Source organism: Plectropomus leopardus, chromosome 4 (assembly GCF_026936395.1).
Source record: "Plectropomus leopardus strain MGB_pleo_1.0 chromosome 4, ASM2693639v1, whole genome shotgun sequence".
NCBI classification, from domain to species: Eukaryota; Metazoa; Chordata; class Actinopteri; order Perciformes; family Serranidae; genus Plectropomus; species Plectropomus leopardus.
Window position 1 is genome coordinate 12,788,470 of NC_142179.1, and position 27,643 is coordinate 12,816,112.

Consider the following 27,643-nt stretch of genomic DNA (forward strand, 5'->3'; position numbering starts at 1 on the left):
TGTAATACAGTGGGATTTAATTAAAGTCAATTCAAAGGGGCTTTATTTGCCAGGGACACATGTTCACATTGACAAAGCAAGTGCATGTGTCACTGCTAATTGGGTGACACCTCTTACACACCCACCAGACAAAAGAAAACGCACCTCAAAGCCTGTTGCATGCCATTGTAACAAACATGTCATTAAACTGATAAAAGCGGTGCACAAGATTGAATGTGCTCAATGAATATGCAAAGAATGCAGATACATTTAAAAAAAAAAAGATAGCTGATGAGTTCTTTGATTGCATTTGGTCCAATGTGTCTCTCCACACAAACTGTTTACTTGCCTTTCAAATGTTGGTCAATACTAGTGCGCTAGAATAAACAATAATCTCTTAAAGGGCTCTGGTCAATACTAGTCGGACTACAAACAGACTACAAACAGATACCAAAATCTTGACCCGTTGCCTACAGGTTCTGTATATGTATGAAGATATCTATTTCTAAACATAAACTATAGCTCTACCATTGACAGTTAGGTTGGAGATTTGGGTGTGTTATGCAATTAGCCGCTAATGTGGCCTTGAACTGCTAGCTTCAAGCAGAGATCAGGAACATTGGTCTGATAACCTCAATTCTTTTCAGCTCTGCAGCTCCAATTTTTTGTTTTTTTTTGTCAAACTTGTAACCTTGCAGCATCACTTAAGGCGGGTTGACAGACATTGTATCTTACAGTTCCCCAAAGTGAAACAAAAGGCTTTACAAAACTTTGTTTTTCTACATATGCAGTTGTGCGCTGCCCAAAAATCGTTGGAGGCCCTCTTAAAATGAGAACTACAACATTACTTCTTGTCAGGCAGAGAGCCTGAAACAAGATGAGGTTTACTATTGTAGGACTATTGATCCATTTTCTTCATCCATTAATGTATTCATTTGTGTGTGCTCTTTGATGCAACGCTATTAATAATGCAGATTCACAACATTTGCCACTGAGAAAATCAGCATTACATCTTTCTCTCTCTTTTTCTCTCTCTCTTTCCCTCTCTCTTTTACTCTAACACACGCGCGCGCGCGCGCCTCACGCTCCGCCTTAAATTCCGCCAACTCCAAGATCAGCGCGCATCACCAGAGAGAGATGTTGTGAGTGAGTGTTAGTGTGCGTGTGTGTGTGTGTGTGTGAGGGAGAGAGAGAGAGTTAACCACTGTCAAAGCCGATTACAGTCTATCGGGTCTGTGATTCTGTCACTGTGTCCACTTGCGGGTTCTCCTCCATGTGAACGAAACGCCTTTCGCTTTCTCCTGCTTGTTTGTTTATAGTAGCGCGTTTTTGTTTTGCTTTTTTTTTTTTTTGTAAGCAGCATGGATTCATTCTAGTGTTCGTGGGACTCGGACATCTTTACTATGAGTTCCTGTGCAGAAGCGCTCCCGTCAGCGGGGCAACTTTTCGGTGCGCTACGGCGCCGCTGAGCCGCGCGTCTCTGGGTGGGAAAGTTCACACGCAACCCCTGGCTTCGGTTGTCCCAACTTTCTTCTCTCTTCCAAAACGTCAAAAATGCAGAAGAGCGTCCGCTACAACGAAGGGCACGCGCTCTTTCTGTCGGTGGTCGCGCGTAAAGAGGGGACTAAGCGCGGTTACCTGAGCAAGAAGACTGCAGAGAACAGCCGATGGCACGAGAAGTTCTTTGCCCTTTACCAGAATATACTCTTCTACTTCGAGAACGAGCAGAGCGCGAGACCTGCCGGGATTTACCTGTTGGAAGGATGCACCTGCGAGCGCGCGTCGGCGCCCAAGATGTCCACTACTGGGAAGGAAGCGCTGGAGAAACAGGTGATTGTTTTAAAAGAGCAGAGGGATGTCAAAACTAAACCTACCGTTACTAAAAGTTCCAAAATCTTTTTTTTTAATCAGATGGTGCAACTTCCCAAAATCTGCTCAAAGCTCGTGACATTATTATGCTGCAGTCACTGATTGTAATATGACAAATGATTAAAAGACAAGCACGCCCAAAGAGATACATATCTAGAAGCTAATATGTTGCTTTGTAACAGAAATTTATATTGATTACCGCTTGTTTGTTAAACTTTTTAAAAACCAGAATAATGACAAGTACAACTTCAAATTGTTTCATCAAACTGATGTCCTTGTGAAAAGAGCAAGTGGCTCATGCAGCATCTAAGTGGCTGCAGCAGCTCTGCATCTCTGCTCTCTGGTTTTAGCATCCCTGCAGCATCAAGTGCTCCAAGTGCATCATCCCTGAACAGGTGATCATCCCCCAAAGACTTACATGTGCAAATGGGAGCAGGCTGGTAGGAGGGTTAGGTTTCCCACTGCTTTTCTGAATTCAAAACAAACAAAAAAGTATCCTCCTTTATATGCATTTCTCTCATTTTTTACTCTCTCTGACATAATGAAATTTGCCAATCCCAGCTACAAAGCATACTTTATATGTAACCTGTTGAGTGTGAATTCAATACTCTTTCACATTTTCATCATAAATGGAGTGAAGTGATTCTAAACACCACCTATGTGGATTGGTCAGGCACTGTTGATATGTCTTTGTAGTTAACACTAAAAATAATTTCAATTCTGATGGGAGGAAACCAAAGCAGTGCAGCAACAGGTTCTTGTATTTAACCTCCTTAACGCTTGCACATGCATATTTTATATTTTCTTGATCCAGCACTTCAATAAATCTACATCATCTTTACATTTAATTAAATATTCATTTGCAGGATGCCATGTTTTTATGGCTGCAACATTACATCAAATAGAAATGCTTTTATTTAGCTACACATATTGCAGCGTGGCGTCTTTAGAAAGCTTGTGATCTAAACTGCAATTTGTGATATACCTCTGTGGGTTTAAGTTATGCGTGTTTGTCAACCTGCATCTGAATCCTACAATGCTGAGGAAGGTTAAAGGTTAGGACTTTAAAGCAGTGATATGCAGGGAAGTATTCTTGAGCAAATCTGTTGGCGACTGCTCCTGGAAGTTGCCTTAGTATTGTTGCTCCAACAGTTAGCTGGATCTTGTTGCTAGGAAACATTTGAATTACCATTTGCACATGTATTTCATTGAGAAAAAATGAAAAGCACATACACTGATCAGAAGGATATTGTCAGTCCTATCAATCAAAGCATTAATCATTACAGTTAAACAAAAAACAAACAAAAACTGTTATGCAAAAACTGCTTCATTAAAGTAATCAGTGAAACAGAATAATTTCTGTTTCTGATCCCAGTTTTCTGCTGGCCTCAGAGGCTGTGTGTGTGCACAGGCATCATGCCCATTAAAATGTAGGGGGAGCGATACACTGGAGAGCATTGACTTTTTTACAGTTTGAGCAAGTATTTAGGAGACAGTAAGCGGATGCACAATTAATCATATGAAAGGTGTGGAGAGGGCCAAAATAGCCATCAGTCATTGTCACTTCATCACCAAAAAAAATCTGTCCCCACTGACTCCCACCTACTTATAAAGGAGATGTCTGTCTCTTTAAATGTACAGTGTGTGTAGAGACAATTCATTCCAGATGTATGCAAATGGAGAAAAGGCTTCAGGAGAGCCAGGAGATGGCAGATTGTGGGTTTAATCAAGTCATACATAAAGCAAGATGTCTTTATTACTGTAATGGAGTTGTTATTAATCATGATGAAAGGAAGATAAATCTCTGTTATTTGATGGCAAAACTACATGTGGTTCCAACCACTAATATGATGTAAGCCAAAAAACCTGGCTCTTATGATGTTACAGAGCTTGGCAATTATAATGTCTTATTTTATCCTCAGTCATGCTGACTGCCCCCAACCCCCCCAACCCCCCCATCTGTCTCACTCTGGCTCTACAGCTGTGTTGTTTAATTAGGGTTCTTTTCAATCTGCCCTCAGCTGAAACCTCATGTGCTGCAATATAACTGTTTAACTGGAACACACTTTAACTTTAACACACAGGAGGCACCAAATAATGCTGACATTTTATGGTTTAAGATGCTGTGTGTGTGTGTTTGTGTGTGTTACGTGAGTCTCACTGAAGGAGAATTTCAGAGTTCAGCCTGATCCGGGGCTTTATTCGTTGTGTGCGGGTTTGTTAGGATACAGTAAGAGAAGGCCTTCCATCTCTCTATCTCTTGCTCTTCACTGTGTTTCTGTGCAGTGGAGTGAGTCTGCCAGCAACCTGCAGTATCACACCCCCACAGTGAGCCACAATGCAACCACACAAATAACACAGCCACTGCGCCTCTCACTCTCCGTTGTACTCTCAGATAGACACAAACCCTTCAAATAATTTGGAGAGCAGTAACACTGGTCTGAATGGTTTCCACAGCGACAACTGTGAACATGTGCATGTATAAAACGGCTGTAGATTTCGCTGTGTATAATTTTCAAATCATCACTCCCCCCATCATCAAGCGTGGGGTGGGTTATTGATCCCAGAGAGAAGCACAGTTCATCAGAGGCCATGAACCAGGGGAGATGACTGTTCTATGCAGTACAGTGTAGGCAGTTTCCAGATGGCTGCCCATATGTCAAATTGTGCTGAGCGATTCAAAGGCCTGGTGTTGCTTTATTGAATGACAGTTTGTCATGTTCAAACAAATGAGCCAATCATTCATCATTCGATTTTTGTAGGACTTTGTTGGTCTGTGAGTTGGGAGCATCATCTGATTGAGTCAGAGCCAGGATCCGAGCAAATATATAGAAACAAAGCATCTGTGAAATCAATGTAGCTACAGAGGCTGTTTTAAACTGAACAGAAATTACAGCCCTAAAATATATATTTTTTTAAAATGCATTAAAGAGGTTTCTTCAAAGAAAAGTTTTTCTTTGCTTATACTCCTCACAGGTTTAGGAACTTTATATTATGGAAATGTATCAGTTGTCCCCTCTGGTAAGGAAAGGAGTTGGATTGTTGTTTTCCCTTGATTTCCTTGTGCAGAGCAAAAATTAAACTGTAAACAGGCCTCACTTGTCATGTTAGAGATGGCTGTGGTTCAGAAGGTAGAGCAGAGGTGGGTTGAGCAGGTGGAACTGCAGGCTTACTGTGGTTAGTGGTTGCCCACATGTCAAAGTGTCTCACAAAGTGGACTGCTCCTGACACTAACACAGCAATACTGTGCATGAGAAAGATACATCAATAATGTAGGCTACTGGTAATGAAACGAAAGTTCAGTCAGGGTCGGTATGGTGGCCCTGAGGTGCTGAAATTGACAGCATCAGCATCAGCATCAGCTTATTCCTACAAACAAAAACGCAGTTTTTAAAACCTGCTATTTTTGTAATTTGTTGTTATGATTTTCTGTGAGTGTTCACAGGGGTTGATCCAGTGTAAACATTTTCAAAACCAGTTCGATATTAAAATGGATTTTACCAGGTGTCACACCTGACACAGCAGCCACCTCTGAGTGGAACATAATGATAATGAATATGCACCTCAGTTATTTCATGTAAACAAACCATGTAAATATGGTGTCAGACTGGAGACATGACCATTTAAAAGATGGTTGAGTAGACTACATGCAATCTTCCTACATTTGTAACATTACTTTTTAACAGAAAACACGTATATATTATTGTTATATTATCTAAAAGTGACACAGTGACAAAGTGATACAGTATAGCCATAAGCAAGTGGGTTGTTATTAGTGATGGTCATTTCCGAGCAACTCTCAGCTCACTGGAGATTTCCCTCTATCCATTGTAGTGAAATAAGGAGGTTTCATATAGATAATTCCTCGTAATCATAAATAGAAACAAGGCATCCAACAAAACTTTGTCTCAAAATGGCAGCACTGTGTCACTTGGAGCCAGTTAGGACATCCCTTTCATCAGCTTCAAATACAAAATGTTATGTTTTCCTGAGAGACTAAATCTACCTTGCCTTTTCTTGCCACCCCAAAAAACACATGAACTCCCTAGTAAACCAACAAAATGTGCGCCACTTTTCCCCCTCCCACCTTTTATTGAAATCTGATCTGCTTCGTGTTGACGTGCTCAGCTCCGCAGCTAATGTGTAAACAAGTGTCTTGTCAGACACAAGTGGCTCCATAAGACAGTTTATAAACAAACATTAAATTGATCATGTTGTCATACTGCTTATTACTAATGTAATACAAGCTTGATTTAGAGCTGTGACGCCTGATCTAGCCCACTTTTCAAATTTCTGGAAACATAATGACAAATGCTAGGTCTGCTAGTTTGCATTAAAAAAAAAAACGGTTTAAGCTCATACACCGAACTAGAGCAATAAAACAGAAAATCAACCCAACTCTTGTGTTTACCTGACACAGGTGTTTGTGTTGTATTTACAGTCTGTCACATGGTTCCATCTGCCCTCTTGACTATTTTTCATTACTTTTTTGTAACAATTTACAATTTGTTTTGAAAAAGAGAAGATGAAACATGAACTTGTCTGTTTTCCTGACAGTGCCTCCAGCAGTCTTACTCAGAAGAAAATAACATTTTAATAACCTTTCATTTTTCTTTCCAGAACTGAGTGTAGCCAGAAAGTTGTGTATACTGCAGCAAAAAGTTTTATTCACTGCCAAATTTGGGGCTGTGTATGAAGGCATTGCACGTGTAAAATAATCAAAACCAGCTTTCCCTATTTATTCAAAATGACAGACAATATGATGTGTTGTGGCATTGTGTTTTCTAAAGTGTCATGTTTTTTAAAATGCCATTGTTGCAATATTTTATTTTATGTTATTACCAAATTAGCTGTTGAGGTGCTCAAATTTGTGGTCTTTCCTCCATCTATGCTTAAAGCACCTGTCTGTGGTGCAGTGAAATTCGTCAGAGAGTTAAAGCATGGGAGAGAGAGGTTAATTCAAACCTGTTTAATCTGGCTGGACTGACTTTAATGAAGTGTGTTTTTGTTGAGTTATATGCACGTTGGGGTTCTTTTCAACAGTTTCTAGTGACACTTAAGAGCTGAAGTGCCAGTGCTGACTTCCTGATGTGTGTGTGTGTGTGTGTGTGTGTGTGTGTGTGTGTGTGTGTGTGTGTAATTGTTTCTATTAGAAAGCTCGTCAAGCTCTAAACAGCCCTCTCAGAGCCTCATGTTTTTGCTGTTGCCCGCACTAATCGTCTGTATCAAGGAACCCATGCTTCCCATATTACTGCAGTCTGATCTGCTTTCCTCCGCAGGCTGCTTTTCATTTTCCTCTTAAGTCTTCTGCCAGGAGTTTGAGCCATTATGGACCTCATTAGTGTCAGATAAGAATTTACAGCTGCCATATGTCTGAAAATCTCTCTCTTGTGTTTGAAATACTGCACTAATCAAAGTATGGATGACAACGAGGGTGGATTGTACTTTCAACAAAACACTCCTGGTACAACATCATTGTTCTTGATCTAATTTCTATATGTTCCCTTCTTCATAAAACATATTGTCTCCATTTTGTCAAGATGTTTGTGAAATGGTACATCTTTGGGAAATACGCTTAGATGTTTTTTTTCACGGGGTTAGATTAGTAGATTGATGCCACACTCCTGTTTGTGTGTAGCTGTGGAGCTAAAGCCAGGAGACGATCAGCTTAGCATAAAGCTTAGGCTCTGTCAAAAGTTTAAAAAAAAAGGTTAAGTTATGAGCTATAACTGTTTTTGAATGGCAGCTGGGAGCAGTGACTTCTCAGAGTCTTGTCATCACTGTGGGGTTACCAGGCAACAGTCTGTAAAGTATCTAAAGCTGTCTAAGACATGAAGAGGAATAAAGTATAATATTTCCCTCTGAAATGCAGTGGAGTAAAAGTAGAAATAACATGAAAAGAAAATACTCTAGATACCTAAAATTTGCACCACTGCTATTTACCATATAAGCTTAGTCAATAAACTTCTCTCTAGGTGGAATTAATATATTCTTGACTGTCCTACTCATTAGGTGAATGGGTACATGTGCTGCACACAGCATGCCACAACAGCAGGCGAAATGTCTTCAAGAAACTCAAGCATGTCCAGTTGCCTTTGATATAGCGCCTTGCATACGAGACGTTTAGTGAACACTGTAAATTGTAGCGTCTACCAGTAGTTGGCGTGTGGGGTGTTTAAGGGGCATGTATAATTTGTAGCTACAGAAAATTACAATTACAGTTACAATCAGGCAGAACCACTTCTTCTTCTTCTGCTTTTTCTTCTTCTTCTGCTTCTTCTTCTTCTGCTGCTTCATCTGCTTCTTCTTCTGCTGCTTCTTCTGCTTCTTCTTCTGTTTCTGCTTCTGCTTCTTCTTCTTCAAGTGGCAGAACCACTTCTTCTTCTGTACCGTATGTAGTCTATTGAATGACTGGCATTTTCTCAGTTAGACTGAAAAAAAAAACTTTCTTCCTCCATTATATTTCTGGCAGATTATATGTTACACTGCAGGTGGAACCACTTTGCACAAGTCAAGAGTTTTATTCTGATTGCATTCTCTGTGGCATGTAAATGCAGATCTTATTGGATCACTGTTTTTAGCATCCATTTAAAAAGTTTAGTTGGAATCTCTAATCAGAACGATTTCAATCAAATTGAAGAAATATTGTCTATGTAATCACAGCTAATGATGTTACATTAACAATAGATCAGAGGACTATGCGTGATGTGAAAGTGCTTGCTTTCAGTGATTAACCCGCAGAGAATTACCATCAGACTCTGCAGAGCTTTTTAGTGTCTTTTAGCACATTGTTTGTTTGTTTTTGTTTGACAGCTCATAGCTTGACTGATTTGTTTCACTCCCACTGCTCTCTTTAGTGTCGTTTTCAGCAGCACTTTTTATCCACTTTCTGCTCAGCTCCAAATTTTCTGTTTGGCTCCAAAATGGCAATATAAAACAAATATGTTGCACCGTATTGATCAGCCTGTCATGAAAGCTGAATGTGGCAGGGCTAAAGTTGTTTATAAAACTGGTCAGTCACCACATTGCCTCAGGTTAGACAGTGGAGAGGTGAGAATAATACATAACACAAACATCCAGCAGGTATAAGTTTATATTTCAGTACATCTCCTGAACGGGCGCTGAGCTGTTCTTAGGGAAGCCCCTGGTGATAAAAGCTCTTGGGACATCGAGCCTCTGTACTATTCAGTGGTGTTATTGTCATTGCTGAAGTTGCCCCCATCTATTATACAAGCTCCTCCTGTCACCAGCTACAGGTGCTGATGTGGAGTGTTGGCATTGAGAAAAGCAAAAATCATCCCGCAAGGAGTGTATAAAACAAAGTTTTGTGTCAGATAAAAGGATTTTCAAGTAGTTTCATGTGTGTTTGTTGTCTGCTGTGCAGTTTATGAGCAGTGTATTTTACAGGATAAGGTTAGGCGCACTGGCAATTCTCAAGAATATAGTAAAGCAGATTTACGGTGTGTTAAGACACCTCCCACTCCTGTGGGAGTCGTAGAGCAGACTCTCCAATCCAGCATCTATTGCATTAAGGCGTCAGGATGTTTCCAAACAATTCCTCCTGGCGCTGGAGGGACAAAACAACTGTAAAGCAACAACAAATGTGTTAGATGGGAGAGAAAGGTTGATGATAGCTGTATATTATGTGTGTCTGTTTTTGATTTATGTAGAGTTGGAGGACAGCAGTGAAAATACACAGTTGAGGAAGGGAGCTATCTGTTTAATCTCCAGATAAACAGACAGGTAATCCCTGATCAGAGTGCTCTGAGGCAGCCGCAATAGTTATTAGTATACTCATATACTGTATAGTGTGTGTATGTATGCGAGTTGTGCATGTGTGAACATTTTGTGGGTGTTTGTTTGTGAGTGTGAGAGAGACGGCCCCATACTTTGTTAAAAAGAACTTTTTTGGAGGAAGTGAACAGCATGGAGGGCAATGAAGAAACAGCGGGATGTGGGATGTTGATTCAGTGATTGTCACATTAGCTGGTACATCATTAGTGGAATTCAGCGGTTACATAAAGAACTACTGCTGCTGCTGTTGTCGGATTAATGTTTTGTATCTTTTCGCAATGACAAGTCTAGGGGATTAAAAATCTGTTCTTGTCTTCGAAAGTGAAGTAAAGCTGTTTGGATATCTAGAATTACAATATGGGTCTTATAGAAATATACAAAGAGGGGAAATTTTAAAACTCAAGTGAGAAAATGAACTGTGTCAAAACTAGGTATAGCCATAAGTGAGCTAGTACACAAGTACTTTGAGCATCAGTACTCATTCAGTGTACAGTGCATGCAAACTACATGTGAACTTGACTTTAAAGGACTTGACACACTAATGTTGGTCAATGTTGGGCTGTTGGTGAGCATCTGTCACCCACGTCACTGCACTGTGTCCCACACTGTTGACCCTTGTTGACATTTTTTCCTACCAATTCAGCATGGGATGGCTGTTGCTGAGAGTGGGTTGTCCTTTAATCTGAAGGTTGGGGGTTCGATCTCTGGCTCCTCAAGCCAACTTGTCAAAGTATTCTTGGGCAAGATACTGAACCCCAAAATTCTCGTGATGGCTGTTTCATGAGTGTGTGAGTACATGTCAATGTATAAAAACTGAGTAGCGGTTGTAGTGTAGTGTACAGTAGCCAGCATATAAATGTGTGTGAGAATGGGTGAATGTCACTCGTAGTGTGAAAGCACTTTGAGTGGTCAAAATGACCAGAAAAGTGCTATACAAGTGCAGGTCCATTCCATTTACCATGTTGGATTGGCGGCAGAAATGGCAGTTTCTGTGTCCGTGTCGATGAATGAAATCACTGACTTGAGGAGAGAAACAGAAACAGCTAAAGTCAAGAGACAGTTAGATCAAAACAAACTTGTTATATGAGTTCAGACTGTTTTTCTTTAGCCATTGAGCTCTTGAGCAGAAATATTTCCTGATGTTTTGTGTTGTTGTTCACTGGCGCATAATAAATATGGTTTGTTCTTTCAACATTGGATTGTGTTGTTAATGTGCTAACTGGCTAACTAGCATCAAGACAGTCTTCCGCTTCCTCTTTTTGAATGATGAGTACAGGCAACTGCTGTCTGCTGTAATGACGAGTTATGTTTTCTCACACAGGCACAGAGAGCATACATGGTTGTTGGCTGTCAGTTGTAGTATTTTAAATGTGTTCATATGCGACTTTTTGGCCAAGACACTGATGTGGGGCGATGTTGGGCAACACATCAGTCAGCTTTGTCGCTACAAGTTCTTTAATATATTTTTGGCGTGTCTAAGCCTTAAATATATAATCCATATTTATATATATTTTTCTATTTAAAAAGGAGTAAAATCGTATTATATTATAGAGGTATGTGTAGTGCATAGCTTCGGTCAGTGCTTCTCTCAGTGTTTTGTGTTTATCATGAGACTACTGTTAATTGGCTTGGTGTTAGCCACTGCTGTGTTAGCACTTGCTATCTGGTTGAACTGACCAGATGGAAAGAGAGCAGCTTCAGACTCTAAAGACAGTCCCTCAGTGCTGCGTTTAACCTATGTAGCACCAAAAAGTTGAAACAGATGAAGTATCATGCTATGGTAGCAGCAGAGACTATGCAAACATGCCGCTGAATCAACCCTGAATGTTGAGGCTGAAGTGAATAATGATGACAAAACCCAACCTACATTACCACAAACCGCTTGGAGGTGGCTGGGGTGCTTTTTTGATCGACTGGAATGCTACTCAGCACAACTAGTTGTGGAAATTCAAATCAGTAAGGCATGATTTGATTTGGCGCGGCTTAAGGTGCCAATCAAAAAACTCTTCTGGAGGTTTGTCATCACTTTGAGGTTGCTTTGAGTCCAGGAGGGCCTTTTAAAACCAAAAATTACATTTTGGCTTTTGTATGGATTGAACAAACATATAACTTGTTAACATGTAAGCTTTAAAGATGCTGCTAGGCACATTTTGTCACCTTTGGACAGAGCCTCACTAGCTGTTTCACCCTCTTTCCCTTCTTTATGCTAAGCTAAGTTAATTAGCTGCTGGTTATAGCCTTATATTTCACACGATATTTGTGCATCGATCTCATCTGAATCTCAGCAAGAACGCGAATAAGCATTTTTTCCATGAAACTATTTATTATAGCACATATGATGGATGACACCTGGCCACTTATTAAAAAAGATGCATGGGTGTGCAGTTACTGCAGCCCTCTGTGCAGTAAATAAGTTCAAATTTGTAGTATTGAATGCAGAAGGTTTTCATGACAATAGCAGTTTGTCTCTTTGCTTTTGTCCTTGGAGCATTTTATGAAGCATTCGGCACAAAAAGTACATTATTGCCCCTGTGGGAGCACGGCAGAAGCTGAGAAATGAGAGGAAAATAAAGAGATGAGAGGCAGATTGTGAGTGTGATCCAGAAGACTGGTGGGTGGAACAAGTGAACCCACATCCCTCCTATTTATCTCTCTAAAGCTTCTTCTCATAAATGACTTTCATTGTTTTAGTAACCGATTTAACCCTTACAATGGCCAAGAACATGTTCTACATCCAATTCTAGACATGATATTAATCTCAGTCTGTCATAAAAACCAAAAAGATTCTATTTGCAATATTGGAGTTATTTTGAAAAATGCCCACAGTGTTTGATTATTATGTACCTTTAATTACTCTCATGTGTTTTGGAGGAATATTATCACACTCTGCTTGGTCTTTTCAAACCTAAATAACTGATATTTGTCGTGAAAATAATAATAATCACTTGCTGGTTGGGCCATTTTGTTCTGCCATGAGAATGCCAACAACAGGTGGTTTAAGATTAGCTCTGCTTTAATCATCGCTCACGATCTCTACTTGCAGTTCTTTTGTAGTATCCTATGTTCTGCTGTCTTTTCTTCTTTAAAGAAAAAAAAACACAACATGGTGCCTACACTCCCACACATTCACAGAGGAAATCCAGTTTATGGATTATATCAGTTCCCTCTATAGTCTCACATACACACGCATTAATCTGGTCTCCTCTCTTGTATTTCTCTGTAATGGTAATTATCACCCTGTGGGATGCAGGATCACTGAGCAGTCTCTGTTTCACCACAGCAGTGCAAAGGTGGAGACGCATTAGACATCAGCCTCCAGTGGAGTCCGTTGTGTTAAAACTGCTTGTTAATGATTTTTCTTTTCCTTTCTACTTTGTTATCTGTGCATATGGATCTGGAGGATAGGATGAGACAAAAAAAAAACTTTCTACTTTGAAACTTATTAGATGTTAACTGCAAACACTGTAATTGGTTTTTCCTGCAGCACTGGATTAAATTTAATAACCTTTAGTAGTCCACATATTCGTTGATGCTCTGTAATAACTTTTAGTTTGCTGTGCCTTCATGCAAATAACAGTTTGTCTTTGTACTGTTGCATACCTATTTGCACTATTTTTTGCTCAGTGGCGGCAGTGTCTCTTCTAAATATTTGCTTTTCTGCAAACCAAGTTCAAACGAAGTGAGGCCAACCTGAGTGGTTTGGCACTGATATTCTCATGAAACACACAACCACAAACATGCACCATACAGTACTGTATAAGGAGGTTAGGCACGATGATCCATTTCTCTGACCTACCTGAGAGCTAGTTCCACCAACACAACTTTTGCATAGCGTTATTTGTATGACACATTTCTCAGAATTAGTGAACAGCCTTATTTTCATGTTAATATTAAATAACCATGCCAGTGGTTATGCATTTGTACCACAAAATATTTGCAGGTCACATTGAAATCAGTCAACCATTTGCAAGCTGCAGTATTTTAGGAATTCTTCCCCAGCAAAACTCAGCTGAAGACGCAAAACGTGACATCTGCAGAGTTTTGCTGGCTGCTAAGCTGTTTCTTTAGTACACTAAAATATGTTTCTGAAAACATTTGAAGCAAGAAACAGGCAATGCAGTAACAGATTCGTGATTCATATTTGATCAGCAGTGCCTAGTTTGACAGTTTGACCAAAGTTCAAAGCAGTGATTGACAGCTGCTTAAAGCCTCCTACAGACGGTGAGATTTTAGCAATCTTCAGAGTTTAGTGTAAGCTACCCTGTGCAACATGGATGTAATAAACTCGGGTAAGACATCAAGTTTGATGTATGCAGATTGTGCGATAACATTACTGACGGAATTGCAGGCTATGACAAAAACAAAACATTGTCAGCATGCATCATCCATTTACATCGCTGTAGTGGTAAGAGCAAAATGTAGGAAGTAGAAATTTATTAGCATCTACTAGCATTTAGCACTGTGGCAACCATCAGTGCATCATTTCATGCTGCATTTCTGTTGGTTGGTTAGTAACAGCAGTCACTCAGTGTGATGGTCATCCAGAATTTCTGACACTGTCAGAATTTTAACTCAGGCTGTCTTTAATCGCAAGACCTTGACAACGGCCATCCTTGAACCTCTCTCACTATGCAATGTAGGACTACCATTTTAGAGCCATGACCAAAAATATGCATCACACGTTTCTTTCATGTTGGTCATCTATTGTCTTGGACTTTGCAAAATTGCACAGTGTATACAGGGCTTTCAAGACTCCTGGGCTCTAATGAATGTTTTCGTTCACATACAGTAAGGCCATTAGAAGTACTACAAGGCATAAGAGTAGGCACAGGAGTATGCCTTTTTCCACAGATTATCTGTCTCATTCAGTGTTGTATGAATATAATGAACGTTCATTTTTATAAAAGTTGCCAACTTTAGCTTTTAAGGGACTACTTAGAGGTTTTCATGTTTTGTTGATATAAATGGAAACAAATTGCTATCTGGAACAGCATGAAAATTACATTTGAAGATCCATAAGTGTATGTATACTCAAAAGAACAGATGATTTGTAGTTAACGAGAAAGAAATTAAAGCATTCTGGTATTGTCTTTTAAAAATGATCCATCATGGCAGAAACAGCTCCAGTTTCTCTGTTCTGTTCTAGCCTGTACTTAAACTATACTATAAGTGCTCTATGTGAATGTGCTGTTTCTTTATTATTATTGTTCAGCCAGCCTTTCAGTACTTTCAGTGTATAGATATTTAGTCCTAGTGGGGATTAAACCTTTAACACTTTCAGCATTCATGCCTCCTTCTGCCCATTGAAGTGAACAACATCAAAGCAGTAAAATGCCAGTCACTCTGAAAGGCTGAGTGTGAGAGCTGAGAAAAAAAACACAAGGTCCATCTGTGGTACTGTACAACACAATTTGGCCTCCTATCAGTGCAGATACCAAAGCAGACAGCAGTGTTGCATCATTAGTTGCTATTCCAGTCCCCTAATCATCGCTGGATCCCAACAACATTCTGTCATCTCTGCATTTAAATATTTATAACATGCGAGTATTTCTGGATCCCCCAGCCGTAGTTTGCCTAATGAATCAATTACCAACAAGTCCAGTTTCATCTTTGACTCTTTAATCTTTAATACAGAAAGACGTATTTCATCACAGTGCCACCATGAACCTCAGGGTGTGTGGTAGGTTTTAATTTCCGTAGTCTTTGTTGGCCAGTGAAATGCAGTCTCACTCCTCACCTCTGTTTTCACAGATTTAAATGACTGACCCCAAATTCCTTCTGAATAATAAAAGTTGCCTTCATTTTGCCTGTGTCTTGCACATTGGTGGCAAAATGCACTCTTTTGTGTCACACCGTCAGTTTCACAGTGTCATTTTCCACAATAGCTGTTCCTCAGATTAGGTGAAAAAGATGAGTAGTAAATTGGACGTCAGTAGCATAAAGAGTGCAAGAGTGGAAAAGAGTCTCTGTCTCTTTGTTTCTTTTGCTTTTCCACTCTGTCTTTATTTGTTTAAATGAAATCTCTTACAGTACAGTGAAGACCCTGAGGGATGGAGGCTACATTTGAGCTGATCTGAAGGGAGAGCGAGCCGGTCGTCCTGAATGGTACTGTAGAGTTTGGAAGCTGCGTGTTCACAGCTCAGAGAGAGTCGGACCTCTTACTGCTTTAACATGTTCCTTTTCGACTAATGAGGGCACAGTGCACTGTAATTCATTGCACTGCATTGTTAATGTTTTCAATGCCATGAGGTCCAGCGTGATGCAAAAATCTGCTGTAAAGGATGTGATACCATTAAACTTTAATGATTGCCTGGGGGCAACTGGGTCACTGCTGCAGCACATAGGAGTATAAGGCAGGGTTAAAAACAGTAAATAAAAACAGGATAAAAATATGTAGCAGACATAAAAACTGACAAGTATGTATGAGAAACTGGACTTTGCACGTAACGAAGAATTTGGTGCATTACAGTTGTATTATTTAAACTAGAATGTGAGCTTATATGAAAACAAATTATATCAATATATACCATATGAAGTATAAACACTGATGGATTGTTACTACATTTACTACAGCACTGTACATAGAGGTTTTCTGTGGAGTTTTCTGTAAAAGAATCAAAGTTTACATTCACTTTTTCTCACCAAAACACATTGTGCATCCTTGGGGAACAGACACTTTGCAAATGTTTTATGAGGAAGGAAATGCATTCCACCTCTTTTGAATATTTTAAATTGTGCATTGTTTAAATCCATGTCTGCTAGCTTGCTGTCTTCTTCTTCACTGCCTTTGTGAGCACACTGCTGTGCTCTTTTGCTTCCTTGTTTGCATGAATGACACAAACAAAACAAAACAGGGACACATTTGTAAAAAAAAAAAAAAAAAAAAAAGATTGCTCTATAGTACTATCCACACGAAATCTTGAAGTACAATTTTTGGTACTTGCACTTTGCTTACATTTATCTCTCCACTTCAAATTTCTAGTATTTTGTGTTCTTCGTTCTTGTTTAGTGTTCTTGTTATTAAGTTCATTTAACAGATACGGAGTATTTCTATAGGACTTTTATTGCAGCAGAGTGGTAATGCTGCTTTCACTTAAAGGTCAGCGGTGTAGGATTTAGAGACATCTATTCACAGAAATGGAATATAATATACATAGCTATGTTTTGCATTAGTTTATAATACCTACATATGGAGCAGGTCCTCCTCCATTAAGTTCACTATGTGGTTCTACAGTGGCCCAGAGGGATCAAATCAGAGACTGGTTCTAGATAGGGCCATTTGTTTTGGAGTTCTATTGGCAGTGTTATCTTCCCTGTTTCCACCGATTCCCCCCACAAAACAAATACACAACTTAGACAAACAATAATGATGATAAATAACAAAAAAGAGAATGTTTTGTTTGCTAATTTGCATATTTCGTTTTCTTCTTTGCTTCTGGGCTTTCGCATTTTCATTTGCTCTTACTCTTGTGCTTTAAGTTAGTAGGGGACGCTTGCCTAATGCAACCAGTGTGCTGGGTCCGTCACTGCAAATTTGCAGTCGGTCAGTTCACTGCAAAATGCCCCCCCCCCTCCCCAAAACACGCATGCGCGCACACACACACACACACACACACACACACACACACACACACACACTCCCCTTGTGGGTGGCAAACTAGGCAGCTGCCTAGAAAATCAGTATCTCTGCTTTGTAGTTCTCCTACACACATGTAATAACAACATGAGAGATCTTTGTGACCAAAGCAACCATACGAGTCAGTATCAACATAGTGTGAAATATTTTTGTCTTCACTCTGATAAGGCTTTGAAAGGTTAGATTATAAACCCTGATATACTGTGCTCTGCATTAGCAAAATTGTTTTATTTTCTACTTGACGCTGCTTCCTTCTCACATCTAAAATTGCTGGATGGATCAATAAAAGCACTAAATGAAAAGAGGCTGCGCTGAAGAGCAGAAAATGGAAGTGCAAAAACACAGCGTAAGCGTCAGATATTGGGTTGCCATGGAAATGTTATCTTGTTAGGCGGTGACACAATTCAGAAATATGTACTTGGTTAAGAAATATTATGTAACCGCTCCCTCTCTCGACCCTTCCCTGTCTCTCTTTCTCCCTGTCAAAGGCTGTTAGAGCACCGATTATTGTTGATGTAATAAAATCCAGCCAGCCAGTGAATCGGAATGACAGATACATAAAAAGCAGGGATGGGGGGTTGGAGGGAGAGGTGGAGGAGGGTCTCTGAATGTGTGTTCCAATAACCTTGGTGACTCTGTCCTCAGTCCATTCCCACTGCAGGGGCCCGTCCATCCTCCTTCAGGATAAACGTCTCTCCTCTGGACTCAGTTTGGTTCACTGAATCCTTACTGAGAGAGACACAAAGAGAGGGGATGTGGGAATGGAGGAGGAAGAGGAGGAGGAGTGGGTTTCGACAACAAGAGAAGTGAGGACGCTGGTTCAGCGGGGCAGAGGAGGCGGAGTGGGATGATAGGTGAAGTGCAAAGAGAGAGAGAGGAGGAAAGAGGTGGTTGGATGATGAGAAGTGGAGGAGGAGAGAGAAAGTCCATGTGAAGCTTAGTCTTCTCTGTCTTCCCTGACTAAGAATAGCAGCTCTTCTGCTAACCCAGTGCCCCAGGACATGACCATTTGAATAAAAGCCTCTATCACTTCACATAATGCCTGGTGTGTGTGCTCTAATGTAGGTGTGTGTGCTTGCATGTGTAAGTGTGGGGAAGTATTTTGAAGGCAGATACTTAGGGAAATTTAGAATAATAAGAGAGACAGACAGGACCAGAGAAAGACAGAGAGAGAGAGAGAGATAGGCCTAATTGATGTTGATGATAATAGGCTGGTGGAGAAGAGAGGCACAGACGAGACTTGATGCTTTATTTCAATGAGCAAATAACTCCGTCATTTGTGTCGAGCCACCCACCCTCCTCTGGTCCTGTCTTCCTCTCTGTCTGTGTGCTCTGCCCGCTTCATGAACGACCCCTGGAACTTTATATGGGATGAATCTGGGCAAAAAAAAGAGTGTGAAAAGCAAATGTACTTGAACACCATGTTTCCATATGTGTGTGCCATATGTCTGATTGGCTGTGACATCTCAAAGGAGCAACCAAAACATCCCGTGCTGTGATATGAAACCATTGTTGCAGCTGAGGCGTTCGGTGTCATGGTCACACATATAAACAGCTTATTTCTCTTTCTCTCTTCAGCATTACTTCTTCATTGTGTTCGGTCATGATGGACAGAAGCCTCTGGAGCTGCGGACCGAGGAGGAGAGTGAGTGCGATGAATGGGTGGAGGCCATCCAGCAGGCGAGGTACACACAAAGTATTGCATAAAGTGTACATGTGTGCTTTACCCTCTCTGTTTTGTACAGCAGGAAAAATGACATCACACAGTACGATGTGATGTGACAGAACATTAAGATTAGAGAGCTATAATATGGCCAAACTGGTGGTTTCTCGTTTTCTAACCCATTAGATATGAATCATGTAATTTACTGCAAAGCTGATTGTGTTCCAAAGAATATTAAACTTTTTGTGCCATGTGTCTATCCATTAGATTCAGTTATTTCAGTGCGGTATAAAAGATTGGAAAATTTGATTTATATCTGCAGTAATCCATCTTATTTTCATTTGTAAAGCTGACATTATTGTGGCATGCAGTCACCGCAACAACTTTGGAAACCTCCTCCTCGTTGGTGTGTTCAAAGAGGCTCAGACATTTAAGGTTTGAGATTTAGAGTGTAGACATGGCTCTTATAAAAAAATTAAAATGATAGTTTGGGATTTTTGAAGTGGGGCTGTATACTTAGTCAGTGTATTACATGCAGTAAATGTCGGTGCAACACCTGTTTGCAGAAACAGATGAGACGAGTACCCAACAGTTCAACATTGCATTGCTGTGGACTCATCACATATTGTGGCTTTGCAGTGGATTTCTGCATCTAAATACTATGTTTTAGGTAACCCTCTACCTCTGCTGTATACACTCTGGGATGCCACTATCGTGATGTCAACAAATGCAAAAAACATAGCATTCAGACGGGAAGGTAACACTGGACTCCTGCATGAAAGTCCATTGTTTGTGGGACCTATCCATCGTTCCTTCCACCTGCCCCACAGGCACCCTCACGCTTTTATGTTATGTTGTTATTGGCAGCCTTTCAGCCTGACGCTGTGCTGCTACATTTCATGCGGATGCGACAAGCTCCATCTGGCCATGTTCTCGAGTTATGCCGCCTGAGGGTGAAACTAGGCACAGGTTCAGTGGAGGGAAGTCTACCACATTTCATCCACACATACTACCCACATTATTTTGATATAAAGCGTGTTGAAAATCAGCGAAGTATCCTTTTAAAGTGAGCTGAACATCTGAATAGGACTGGACCAACTTTAAGGTTAATAGTAACACCCATGCTATTCCCCCTATGACAAGTCGAAATAATTGCTGTGAAAAAGGAAGTCACTGTGCACTGATATATAGTTTTCACTTGCAAATCTGAGCCATTATTTACTTCCAATGCAAAGAGGAAATTTAATTAAAAACATTCAACAACCCCAAAAATATCAGAAAATGAAAAAGAATGCACATATGTTGCAAAAACAATATAAAAGCAGTCAGTATGGTCCTTAAAAGTTTCTGAAAACTTACATTTTTTTCTTGACTGAACAAAGCTAGTCTAGTTAAGTTCAGAAAACGTTCAAAGGTTTAGTCATTATTATTATTAAGAGTTTAACACTCAAAAACTGACCAAAAATCCCTATCAAGAATGTGTGTTTGCCGCCTGATAAGGTTTAAGTTATAGTTCTGAAAACATAACAAAACAATCTCACAACTGGCACTAGATTTCGATTCAAATGTTGCTCAAACAAATGGGTGCATTGAAATATGTGACATCAAGTTTACCAACAGTCTGCCCACTCCAAACCTCTGAGAACAGTGAGGGCAAAAATACTGACATATCATGTGAAAATAACTCTGACCAGAAAATCTTGTGTTCAATAAAGGCCCCATTTCTCACAGTGAGAAGCTGTTTGAGAAAACAGGTTTATGGAGCTTTTCACACAGAATGGATCATTTGAATCCCCCCCAGCATTCATTTCAATACACTTCAAAACATCAGGAGGTTTTGTAATTCCTCTCTTTTACTGCCACAACACACAAAGGGAGACAGATTAAAAAAATATAAACAATCTTGTAAAAGCTGCTATTCAGTCATGTTTATGATATAAGTGTCTAATATAAGTCATGTCTTTGTATATTTTTCCCCTTTTTCTTCAGTTACTCTGACATCATCATTGAACGAGAGGTGTTAAGGCAGAAGTACTTCCACCTTGTACAGGTAGTGGAGACTGAGAAAGTGGCTGCCAATCAGCTGCGCACCCAGCTGGAAGATCAGGACACAGAAATCGAGAGGCTCAAAGCAGAGGTACAGCATGCATGTTAAGACACGAACACACACCTACATACCTGACAGGTGTCCATTCAGTAACTCTACCTCTTCTTAGGTGGATTTAAACTGTGTAGCAAACAACCACTGCGTGTGTGCATTTCCCGAAACATTGAAGACAACATTAAGTCCTGAGCACTGGAAGAGGCAGTGTAGTTGTTGATGTCTTTTCAGTGTTCTTTATTAAAATAATCCTCTTGGGCCACAGTTTGTTTGGCTTTGCTGTAGACACGTGAGTTCCTCTTCCTCTGTTATATTTCTGATACATGTGTAATTTTGAATTGAACTGTGGGACCAATTTTGTATATATATAAGTGTTATAAAAAAACAAGCAACCAGAGGTATTAGAATCCCAAACAGGACTAAAATCATAACCATCGCAACTCTAGACAGCATATGTATATCCTTTAAAAATACAAAAATATAAACTTATCTTGGTTATAACTACCATAACAGGTAGCTGATGGTTTTCATCCACTGCCCCTTCATCCCAAAGGTGCACACTAAAAAAATGCTGGCTCAATTTTAAGCCAGTCTGGGTCAATCTAGCACCAGTTCACTACTGTGTAAAGGTAATGCATACCCATTACCATAAAAACCACAAGGTCACCAATAACACCCCCAAAAATTTTGAGTTATTTTGTACCAGTTTCAGTGTTATGTCCTATATTTCCAATATATATATATATATATATATATATATATATATATATATATATTTCTATATTTGGTAATCAGTTATTTTTTGTAATCAGTTTTTGACCCAGTTTTAGTGTTATTTATATAATTTCCATTAGGTTAATCAGTCATACCAATATGTGTTATTTTGATCCACTAGTGGTGTGACATTTTGGTTGGCTCCTGAACATTACCAAAAATTATGGTTACTTTTACCCAGTGTGATGTTATTTTTGACCTTTATATCTTACCATTAATTAGACCAAAAAATGTTGTTTGTTTTTTTTTTTTTAAAAAGTAGGTTTAGTGTTATTTTTGTTTTTATACTGGGTTATTGACCCATATTCAAAAGAGTTTTCCTGTGAACTAACATACATTTTGCATTAACATTCACTGTCATTTAAAACACATCGTTTTCATCCTGGTAGTCTAACAAATACGAGTCCTTTCTCATAAAACACTCTGATGTCTTGACTATCTTGAATCATGCTTTGTTACATCTATACTCACTCACTCACTCATCAGCACCTCAACACAACTCTGTTGCTACCCATCACATGCACACCCACGCACACACACACACGCACACGCACAAACACACACACACACACACACACACACACACACACACACACACACACACAAACATATGTACATCCCTGCGTGTGCTTGTGTGTGCGTGAGTGTTAGTGTGTGTTCTCACAGCTCTGTTTATGGCAGTGGAGGAGTGGAAGTGAACGTTACCCACCACTGAGCGTAGGTGGAGAGGCCCAGCGCTCAATAAAGACAGTCCATCAGCTTCCTCACAAACAGCTGTCAAACCATTACGCTTATCAAACACAGCACGTTTCTGTTCAGCCCTCACAGCATGATAAATCAGACACTCACACACAAAACACAACTGACCTCTGTAACATTGCTGATCAGAACTAATTACAATTCTCCCTGACATGCACAAGCGACGGCAGGTAATTATTGGTTTACGATAAATAGATCACCAGCACTAATTGTTCCTTAAGTAAACAATAAGTGAGCTTACTTTAGATCCTGACATCACTTTGCTACTTTTGTTTTGCAAATTTTCAAACAGTGTCATGTCATACAGAACAGTGCAACACAGCTTGCTCATTAGATATGCCACATCAGGAACTATATATCTCGGTGCCCTTTTTTGTTTATTTATTAATATTGTGACATTAATTTAAACCATATTACCAGCCAATGAGTGTGTAAACTGACCTCCAGAAGAGGTCATCTGTAACAGTGATCCTTTTTTGAAGCACTTAATTTTATGCATTAAATTAATTTTATTATTTTGTGAAAGTTTTCTGCAAGAAAGTTAGTATTTGGTACATATCTTGCTAAAATTGCTCAATTTAAACCCAGTAATTAATTTATTATGTTGAATATTATGCTTGCCTGTAGACAAATTTCACTGTGCTGCATGTTCAGGTGATCTGATTTGCATAAACAAAAAGACTGTCTAGGTTATTCTAGCAATTAAATGGAATTAATTAGCTGAAGATGCACCAACTCAACCTAATTAAAAAGTTATTTTTAGTAAACTAGGAAGCTGTTGGAAAATTATTCAAACATGATTGACTCTTACAGTAAAGTTTAACATATTTCCTGTGATTAAATTTCACATATTTTCTGTGATTAAATTTAGTGTCTGTTGTCATGTGAGGAGAGATTCCTTCGTAGATTTTCTCTGATGTGCCTCATAAATAAGGTGCTGCAGGGTTTGACCCAGTCAACAGTAAAAAAAAACAAAAAAAACAAACTGCAAACCAGGAAAAGGATACATTACATTTTTATAAAATTATTTGGTGGATTATTAAACCACGGGGTTATGGTAAGGAAAAAAAAAATATTTTGGCTTGAAATACCTGCTTTTTATGGCACAATTTGGCAAAAGACGCAGGAATGTCTCCGTAGAAAAATAATTACTTTTTGTGGCACTACCTCAGGTGGAAACACAGCAATGTCTTGGTAAAAAACAAGCACTTTCTGTGGCACTATTCCAGCAATAAACGCAGAAATGTCAAAAGCATTTGCTTTACATGGCACTATCCACAGTAGAAAAACAGTTATCATTCGCTAAAACACAACAGATTTTGTTGTTGGTTGGTCTCAAACAGTGGTCAAACACCATTCACCATCCTCTCCACTGCTGGATGACAAAGTCATCTCATATACTGCGCCACTTTTCAACCATTGATATAATATGATGAGACATACAAATGTATGGTAGGCTTATTCGGGGTTCGCAGAACCATACAATGCCAACATTTACTTCCAGCGACTGGGCTGCAGAGTTACTCTGAATGTACAGGTGCTTGATTAAAATTGAATTCTAGTCTAAGCAGCAGTTTGGCCGAAGGGAAGCTGTTTGCTTGTTCAGCCAGATGCTAACATCTCCACAAATCACAGCTTGACCGTCATTTCCAATTCAGTGGCAGCTCTTTTAGTCAATAATGGCTTGTATATTTTATATATTTGTATAGGCTATATCTGTACTCAGGAAGAAACAACACTAATGGATTAGCCTGCTAGCCTGCTTTTAGGTGTAATTCCCCCTCAGAGCAACAAGTGTGGAAGCTTCTCCCTGCTACACACACTGATTATATCTCTTTGGCAGGACACAGTGAGCCCTGTTGATAATGAAAATGCTAACGACACACATCTTATATTAGGAAACATCTGCCTGTGTAATTGGGCTGCTCATGAAAAAAGGATTAGACTTTGAGAGCCAGTGTGCAGTTGGTGATCCATCTCATTAAAGCATACTCTTGTTTATTTGTTTATGTGTGTGTGCTGCTCCATGTTTATGAATAATTAAACCAACTAGCCACTGTAACTGTCAACAGTTGGCAGACTGGCTCCTCACTCCTGCCATTTGCATGAAAGCGCTAGTGGATAAGAAAATGAAGATGAAAGTGTGTGGCTGGAAAAGGCTTTGGTTTTGTTTTCGTGCTTTTCTCCATCTGTGATAAACTGACGCTGTCAAGAGGCCTGAAAGTAAAAACAAATAGATGGAAGTGATATAGTACCAGAGCCAGTTGTAACCTCCGCTGGTTTAATTTCTTCACTGAAGATAGCGTTGCCAAGAAAAACCTTTTACCGGCTCTGTTTGAAGTTAGTCATCACTGTTATTTAAAGAGAAGTTGTGCTATCTATTATTAGATTTACTATGTGAAATGATTTTTTTTCCTCAGTGTAGTAACATTTTAAGTTTGGTCTGTGTGGTGTATTCTCTTTGTGATGTGTTTCGTGTACGCCTCGGCTTTCAAACCTGCAAGATGACATTAGCTTTGCGGTAGGCAGCTGGCTTCTTCTCACCTGCAGCGAGTAAATGTCACATGTCTAAAGGCTAATCTGACTCTGCTGTGTGAAAAGTCGGAGCATTTCATGGCTGTAAAAACAAGAGCTGTCTTTTAAAGTCTTTAAAAGGCCTCCACATTACGGTTTCCATAGATTCATTTGTGCTAAAATTATCTTCCCCTGCGGAGGATTATACTTATACTAGGATTATACGGCTGTGCACTACAATGCACTGCAGGTGATCAGGCACACATAAGCCTTAATTTGCTTACTGTCACCAGCTGATAGCAGCTCTCCTCTTTCATTGTCTCTTTCTGAATGAAGGAACCAGATTGTCAAAGATGAGGAAGTCTGATGTTTATCTGTCTATGTTGGTGCAAACACCCCAACAGCTCACAGAGCATGACTGTCACATGTACAACGTTAAACCAAGTGTCTCTTTGTCCCTTTAGAAATATATCTTTATGAATAAAAGGTGAATTGTGTAAAATTTAGGGGGATTTGGTGGTGTCTAACGGTTGCAACCAGTTAAAACTTCTCCCAGGTAAAATTCCTTTGTTTATCGGGGGCCTAATTATCCACAGAGGTTTTGTCCTCTCCAAAACAAACACACAAACAAACAAACCAGGCAATTAAAACAGCTATAAACACAGAATAAAATGCTTTTATGTTAAAAATCAGTGAATGTCTGACACAGTTTGGCATCTTGGGGACAGGCTGCTAGTCCACAACATGCTCACCCCTTTTCTCTCATAAATATATGTGTGCTCACCCTTTTCTAGTGCAGATGTTCAGGCAGTTTTTTACCAGTAGCCGAATTATCTTGACAGACCTGGTAATTTAAACTAATCAAAAACCAAAGACAGCAGTTTCAGTTTAAAAATCCACGTATTTCCAACATTGCATGTCGCTTCAGGCTGTTAGTCTGACAAATGCTAAAGTGAAGTCAACTTTTTTTCACTGATATTTTAAGATCCAGACATTCAGGATTATTCAGGATTATACACTAAAGAAAACACACTTGTTATATTGTATTTCATTTCTGCCAATATATCCACCTAAATCTTACGCACTTGTTCTTCAAATCTGATTACTTCCTGCTTTGGCTCAGAAGACCATTGTTCCAGTTTAATTTGATTTTACTGTAATTTATTAGCTCTTTTGTGCAGACATTTAGTCACCCACATCATGATCATATTGTTTCTGACTGAATTTCTCTTAAAAGATTATCGCTCTGAACAAAACTAAGGAGCGGATGCGGCCTTACCATGTCAATCATGAAAATGAAGACCCGGATATCAAAAAGATCAAAAAGGTAAGTAAATATTTTCAGGGCTTCATGTGTTTTGGTTTTTTTTAAAAAATCTTTTATAACCCATCTTTCTTAGTTTCTCACCCAGGAGTTCTTGAATGAGTTGTGTGCAAGCATGTTGCATGCACAGTATACACCTTTTCTGTATATGACTGTGTCTAAGTCAATATGCTTGTACTTCCTTAGGTGCAGAGCTTTATGCGGGGCTGGCTCTGTCGGAGGAAGTGGAAGATCATCGTCCAGGACTACATCTGCTCTCCTCACGCTGAGAGCATGAGAAAGAGGAATCAGATCGTCTTCAACATGGTGGAGGCAGAGACTGAGTAAGTCAGTACTTTGCAGGACATAAAAGATATTCCCATTTTGTAATTCAGCTTTCAATGGACAATGGCAATTGAATTTTTAGAAAATGTGTGGTATCAGGTGATGTTAAAAGTTGATCTAAAATGACCTACTCTGAGATAGAAGATTTTATGCATATCAGCCATCATTCATGTGCATTTAATGGATTGAAGGATTGAAGTGAAATTAATCACAGTTAGATTTTCAGAAACTGATAAACTGAACAATAACCTACATTAATTTTTTTACTTGTATACACACACAGACACACACAGACACACACACGCGCACACACACACACACACACAGACACACACACGCGCACACACACACACACACACACACATATATATGACTGAATGCCATTTGGTAATGCAAGAGAAACTGATAGTTGAAACCTGAAATTAAAGCGATCTGTGAGCACCACTTACATAAAATTATCAGAAATGTATTTGTACAGTTGTGGGCAAACAGGAAGACACATTCAGAAATTATCAATCTAAGCTAAAACAAATAAAGAAACATTTAGTAAATTTTATCATTGAATGGTAGACAATATTTGAAGTTATATTCCAACATTACAAAACCTAACTGCTGAAAATTAACTGTTGAAAAAACCGATGGCTTCATTAAACATATTTGCTCCTATACTGTATGTGTTCTATCTGCTATAGTTCTCTGTTTAAATCTAAAGCCAGATATTATAAGATTATGCATATGACTTTGTTTTTCTATTTGTCTGTGTATGATTGTGTGTGTGTGTGTGTGTGTGTGTGTGTGTGTGTGTGTGTGTACATTTCGACTTTGCCCCATCTTGCATGTGTGTTTATGTTTGTGTGTTTGTGTGTGTGTGTGTGTGTGTGTGTGTGTGTGTGTGTGTGTGTGTGT

At 39.4% G+C, this 27,643-nt stretch overlaps 1 protein-coding gene across 4 annotated transcripts in view; it reads left to right on the plus strand.

Moving 5' to 3' along the window:
- The first annotated feature begins 1,094 nt into the window (after positions 1-1,094).
- Positions 1,095-27,643, plus strand: part of rasgrf2b (Ras protein-specific guanine nucleotide-releasing factor 2b) — a 55,988-nt gene continuing 29,439 nt past the window's right edge. For 3 of the 4 annotated variants that reach the window (XM_042488161.2, XM_042488162.2, XM_042488165.2), the window contains exons 1-5: positions 1,095-1,809; positions 18,857-18,963; positions 20,931-21,078; positions 26,327-26,416; positions 26,600-26,736. In XM_042488161.2, coding sequence (XP_042344095.1) covers positions 1,534-1,809; positions 18,857-18,963; positions 20,931-21,078; positions 26,327-26,416; positions 26,600-26,736 — 758 coding nt within the window. In that variant the 5' untranslated portion in view covers positions 1,095-1,533. The remainder of the gene's footprint in view (positions 1,810-18,856; positions 18,964-20,930; positions 21,079-26,326; positions 26,417-26,599; positions 26,737-27,643) is intronic. The other variant, XM_042488163.2, reaches the window with a different exon arrangement.